This window comes from Apis dorsata, unplaced genomic scaffold, assembly GCF_000469605.1.
Source record: "Apis dorsata unplaced genomic scaffold, Apis dorsata 1.3 scaffold_194, whole genome shotgun sequence".
NCBI lineage: Eukaryota > Metazoa > Arthropoda > Insecta > Hymenoptera > Apidae > Apis > Apis dorsata.
Window position 1 is genome coordinate 1,527,089 of NW_006263478.1, and position 6,536 is coordinate 1,533,624.

At 38.4% G+C, this 6,536-nt stretch overlaps 1 protein-coding gene across 1 annotated transcript in view; it reads left to right on the top strand.

Moving 5' to 3' along the window:
- The window catches only part of LOC102673681 (nuclear receptor subfamily 2 group E member 1), an 8,698-nt gene extending 6,215 nt beyond the window's left edge, over positions 1-2,483 (top strand). The window contains exons 2-5 of the mRNA XM_006614658.2: positions 592-828; positions 928-1,151; positions 1,456-2,386; positions 2,427-2,483. Of these exons, the coding sequence (XP_006614721.1) occupies positions 592-828; positions 928-1,151; positions 1,456-2,130 (1,136 nt within the window). The 3' untranslated portion in view covers positions 2,131-2,386; positions 2,427-2,483. The remainder of the gene's footprint in view (positions 1-591; positions 829-927; positions 1,152-1,455; positions 2,387-2,426) is intronic.
- The last annotated feature ends 4,053 nt before the right edge of the window (positions 2,484-6,536 follow it).

Below are 6,536 nucleotides of genomic sequence, written 5' to 3' on the forward strand. Positions count from 1 at the left end.
CATTCAGCCCCCATTCACGAGTCTCGTAGGGCTGAATGGCGTGGGCGGAGCCCGTGACAACGAGTTGGTACCCCCATTATAAACGCACCACACCCTTGCTCGCCCTGTATACACACGGACAGGTATATAGAAACGCGTACGTCCAGGAGGTGGTCGCGTTAACTTGGCGACAAATCGATCCATTCATCGGAGACGTCGTTCACGGGATCCGTGTTTTCGATGGTAAACGGGTTTCCAATCCAAAATACCGGGCATTCTTCGAGCCTTAAACGCGCCTTTCACCTTCTCATTCTCTTTCCCATCCGGGAACGGGATAACAATGCAGGAGTTTAGGATCGATCCCGAGGCTGAGTCTATCTTCGAAAGTCCTATCTTCGTTTCGTCGAGTTTCGAGTTTAAGGAAAATTGAAGAAGTGGTGTGGGATATTTCGAAATTAAAAGTAGTTATAGTTTCGGTTCGAATTTGGATTCGATCGGTTGGATGTTGCAATTGTTTCTAAAATTGGGTTAATTGATTCTTGTGTAATTGTTAATATGCGGAATTATAAGGTAATTTTTAGGTTATTAATAATGTGTTTTTGTTGATCGCAGGTCGAATCCTTTACGATATCCCTTGCAAAGTATGCAGGGACCATTCCTCGGGCAAACATTACGGTATATTCGCATGCGATGGATGCGCCGGTTTCTTCAAGAGATCGATTCGAAGGAATCGCCAATACGTCTGCAAGGCTAAATCTAAAGGTGGTTGCATGGTGGACAAGACTCATCGTAACCAGTGCAGGGCGTGTCGTTTGGCCAAGTGCATTCAAGCCGGCATGAATAAAGATGGTAAAGATTGACGAATTTCTTTGGATAAAAATTAATATGTATTCTTTAATAACGCTTTTTAAAAGATGTGTTTAATTTCGAATTTTCATATTTTTTCAGCTGTCCAACACGAGCGTGGCCCGCGAAACTCGACTCTGCGAAGGCAGATGGCTTTGTACTTTAAAGAACCCGAAATGATGGCCAACATGGTACCCCCACCGGCAGCAGCTTTGGATCTAGCGTTGCCCAAACCGCCGAATGAACCTCGAGTTTCCGTGCCAGCGCCTGCCCCTCATCATCCTCTTCCACATCCTGTTTACTGCAATAACATGGCCATGTCGAAGGTAGGTAAACGATTTTTCTCTTAATATATTTTTATATAATTGAATAATAATATTTTAATCTTCTTCTTAAATCTCGATAACTAAAGATTATAATTTTATTCATTATTTTTAAAAGCTTCTGTATGTCAACATGAATCGATATAAAATTTACTTTAGCTCGAATTGCAAAAGAAAAATTGGAATTAACATCTCTTTTTGCAAATCCTTTTTTGTACCAAATTCAAAATTTCTCTTCAAACTAAATCCTAACTAAATCCTAACCCTTCATTCCATATTTTTTGCTAAAACGCTCTTCCAATTTCAGATTCCAGTGAGCGTGGCGGGTCTACCGACCTTACCACTGATCCCTGCAGCGATAACCGCAGAATCCATCTGCGAGCAAGCAGCCAGGTTGCTGTTCCTCAACGTCCACTGGGCCAGAGATCTGGCAGTAGGAACGAACCTGGTCATAGAAGATCAGCTGACACTGTTGGAATCCTCCTGGAGAGAATTGTTTCTACTCGCCGCGGCCCAGATCCTTCCAACGTTGGATCCAACCCCTCTCCTTCCGCCGGGTCCTCAAGGCCTCGGCCTGGCCGTCGAAGTGACTCGTTTCAGAGAAACTTTGGCCGGTTTCCACGCGATGAGCCTCGATCAGCACGAGTACGCTTGCATCAGGGCGATCGTCCTCTTCAAAGCAGGGCTGGACAGCGAGCCTCTGCCGAGCAGCAGGAGCAGCAACGGATCTACGTCTCCTAATACAGGAAGTAGGTTGAGGGATGCGGCAGCGGTGGCGAGGCTGAGGGACGGCGCGCAACTCGCGCTCGGGCAAAGGTTAAGCGGCGCCTCGTTCGGCGCTCTCAGGTTTGGAAAATTGTTGTTGTTACTCCCTTCGCTTCGTTCCGTTTCCGCGCATGCGATTGAGGAGCTGTTCTTCAGAAGGACTATCGGTGTTATTCCGATCGAGAGGATCATTTGCGATATGTACAAAGCCGCTTAAATGTGTTTTGTGATCATCGATAGTCGATAATGTGAAAATGAACTCCAAAAAATGAACTCCGGGCTTCTTAATCGTGCTATTTCGTGGGAACGAAGAGACATTGATATTGTGTCAAGTGGTAATATTGTACCACGTGGTAGTAAAGCGAAAACGATACGATGTGAAAGCTTTGAAAAAATTATAAGTTTTTGTGATACGTGGAAAACTATTTAGGATGTTGAATAAGCATGAAAAACATTTTGTGAAAAGTAATTTGAAAGTATAAGTGAAAAAAGTAATAATTTAAAAGTATAAGATGAAAGTATAAGTTACATTTTACGATATTGTGAAAAACGTTGGAAGGGAATGTTAAATAAAATATGAGCGTGATTATTGGCATTATATGTCAGATAAATATTTGTGATATCGCGTAGAATGTAACTTCGTTGAGTCAGTTAACGCTATTTGATGGATTGTAACATAAGATATTATGTTTTATGAAAAATTTTCCATGAAAAATGGAAATTGAACGATTTGACGTCTGCGGTGTTTATTCTTCGAGAATAGCACCTGCAAGTATAACTATGGCAAAATATTTACAGTACAAATGTAGTTAGTGCCAAATTATATAAATACGCAGGATACAATTTATCTGATTGGAACGACTAAAGAAAACAAATTTGTATTATAAGAAAATTTTATTATAGGACAAAATTAAAGAACGTGAACACAATGTATGTATATAACGCAATGTATATACCAAAATGACAAACTAGTGTATATTTTATAAAAGCAATTTATTATTTTTTTTTGTGAATACAAAATAAAATATATATATAATATATATAAAAAAAAGTAATTAATATTGATCTATATATTTGGAAGAACATCTTACCATTATTTTTATTAATTTTCTTCGAAAAAATGTTTAAGTATTTTGAAGTATCGATATTCTCATTATTATAATAATATATAATAATATAATAGCTATTACAATAATAGCTATTATAATTTCTATGGTCTCATATATTGTGACACTTTTTGGTGTTCGAAGCAAAATCAAAAGAATTGTAAATAAATTATCATAGATAACCGAAATGTACAAAAATGTAAAGATGCACTAAAATATACTTGCACCTAAAGTATAAGAATGAATGTTAAAACAATGATTAAAATGATATTATTAACGCCAATGGCGTTGCTCGTATTGTAAATAGAATTTTAGAAAGAATAAAATGTTATAGATCATAAATTTCCTTTTAAAATTAATAATTCTTCAATCTATTTTTATGATCAGAAATTTTGAAGAATTCTTCTTCTTTTTTCTTTTCTCTCTGCTATTTCTAAATTTCGATTTAAACGTTAAAAAAATTGATAATTCGATAAATCATTAATAAGGATACTAATTAATAAAAATTAATAATAATAATAAAAAAAATGAAACGATTCTTCTCTAGAAAAAGAAATTCAAAATGTCTTTCAAGTTCTTCCACTCCAGGAGGGAAAAAAATTTTCCTTCTGGAACGGGAACATCTAAATTTTACCTGCACTTTCCGTGGTACAATGAAACGCATTTCACGAGAATTTTACGGTGATTTGAGTGGTAATCGCTGCACAAAGGTTGCTCCGCGTCGGAGTTCCAGGCTGTCGGTATATTTAGAGATATTTCCTACAGTGGTAGACCAATGTGTAATCGTTAAGGCGGGTAAATAATCGTCTTGGTTGGTGAAAAAGCATTCGAAAACATCCGATGGAAGTTGGCTGGCAAAGTCTGCATTCGTGTCCTTTGTACGCCAATGTCACGCACCCCCTTTATATAGAACGCCATGTGTTATTTTTAACGATGATCTGGGCCCAGAGATTTATTTATTTATTTCGAGGCTTTTACAAAGTGTAATTGAATTTGGTTCAGAGATATTTGAATTTATTGTTCGAGGAATCAAAAATATTTCTGGTCGAGATAAAATTTTAATTATGATGTTTTTTTTTTTTTTAGAGATTCACAGACGAAGAACAGAATTTTTTTTTATAAATATAAAATATAAATATATTCTTCAAAAAATAATTGTAAAACAGAGCTTTCTGTGCTAAAAATACGAATCGTTGCTACATACGTTATGATTTCATGTCGCAAAGAAATATGAAACACCTGAAGAGGAGAAACGTGTTTCAGAAACGTAAAAGAATATTCTCACGAATTTTTTCATCGCGTAAGATGAAGATGAGAACGAAATGCGGGATGAAAAATGTGTCGGCGCTAGCTCCAACCGCGTTCGAGTGACTCTTCTGACTCGCATGGCTGAACTTTGAAATGTTGGCACTTAACAGTCGTTGTGTTCCTTTGCTCATAAATCTGTTTACATCGATACTCAACGCTCGCTAGACGATAACTACCAGCGTTATTTCCTTCCTCGATTACTTCCTCGAAAGATTCAAGACATTTATTACATAACGAAATAACGAATTTATAAAACACGAACAAGTATATTTCGAAAAATTTCATTACAATTTATAGAGAAGAAAGAGAATAAAATTCTTTAATTCTTTCGAACGTTCAAAGGGAGAAAGATACGAGCGAAAGTGTCAAATGATAAAATAGATTTGTTTGTTCCTAATCTTAACCTTAAATCATTGGAATCCCAGGAAATAGGCAACAATCTGCACTATTGAAAAGCATAGATTAAAAGGTGACGACCGCAGAGATTTCGAAAGCACGAGGATTTCGGATTCAAACATTGTGCTCTGACAAATTATTCAGGTAAACAGTCCGCCCAAAAGTATCTGTATGGAGCATTGTCTACGAGGATAGGCACGGCCTAGTAGGGGTCTCGACATTTCGTAGAATTTTTTGGGACGAACGGAAGCAAATAGCGTGTTAACTGCAAACAAGACGAGGAAACAAAGCGACTGATACGATTGGCCGAAAAACAAGAGCAAGTTACGAAGCGGCTGCCTCTTTGAAATTAGAGAAGGGACGGATAGCTGTTCCCACAACATTCGATCAATTCGAGTAGAACGAATCGATCTAATTCATCAGGAAATATAACTTTTCGTAAATTTTTTCACGCACCATTATTTTTAAGCTTTCCTCAAATCGAAAGTCTCACGATCGAGAGGAAAATAAAAAAAGAAAACATATTCTAAGTCGTATCAATTTTAATTTAATTTAATTTCTTTTAATAATATATAATCTTTCCTCGATTCTAAAGCTACAAAACGACACAAAGTGAAGAAATTCTAGCTTAAAATCGTGTCGGAGAAGAAGCAAATCGCATAGCGCAGCGCGCAATTAACATCTCGATCTAATGAAACTCTCGAGCCACCGTATGTTACAATTTCCTATATTCAGTGTCCGCATCCTGTGCGCCACCCCTGTGCCGCCACTCCACTAGTTGAGTGGTGCTCCTCCGTTCGAGGAGGCACCGCTTTTCAACAATGTAATACTGTAACGTTTCCAACCGAGCGAATAATAATCCCCGATGATGGTGAGATGGTCGAATAGTGCGGATGGAAATCAGAAGCGTAGCAGCAGCGGCGGCAAACAACAACGGACAAACAACGGTAACAATGAATCGAACGGGACGGACGAACGGATGGAATTCCTTCGCTTAAAATAAAAGGGACCTCCCCGTCCCCAATCGTGTATATCGATACAATTGCGTAATTGCGCGTGTGCATTCGATCACGAAGTCGACAAGTGGTTCCCACCACTGGATGGATGGAGCACGGTCAGCACCTTGCCACAAGACGTGCCAATGGGGCGCGTAACACGCGGGTCATTTCGAGAAACAACAAGGCGAACAATGCCTGATATGTAACCTTACTTCTAACAATGTATTCCGTTCATTCCATCGACTCTCTTTCTCGTCTTTTTGCCTTTTTATTAATTTTTTGGACGAAAGGTTTTGCTCTTTCATTCCTTTCTTCTTTTTTTTTGATATTTATCTTTTTGTGGGCACAAGTCCTGTAAATTTTTCTATATCTTGAGAAAGTCATTACGTTTTCACAACGAACATTAACTTTATACGAAATCCAAAAAGAATCACTCATAGTTTATAATTATGAAACAATCTATTTATATTTCATTCTATATGAATCATAATCCAGCCTCCTAATTCCCATATACTCGCAAGCATAATTACAGGCGCGAGAAAATAAAAAGAGAGAAGTCTGAGTCAGATCTTTGGTTTGAAAGTTCGAAAGTCCGCGTACTTTTCTTCTCGATTTTGCTCCGTCGTCTCTCTTCCTCTCCCACTCGCCCCTCCCCTCTCTTTCCACTCCCTTCCTCGCCACGGAACGAGGTAACCGGACAATAACAGTAACAAAAAGCTGTCGAGGGACAATGGGCGCGAGGATGTAATTGCGCTCTCCGCCGGTGGGTTACACAAAGGGCACTCGACTATATGTTGCAATCTCGATTTCGTCGC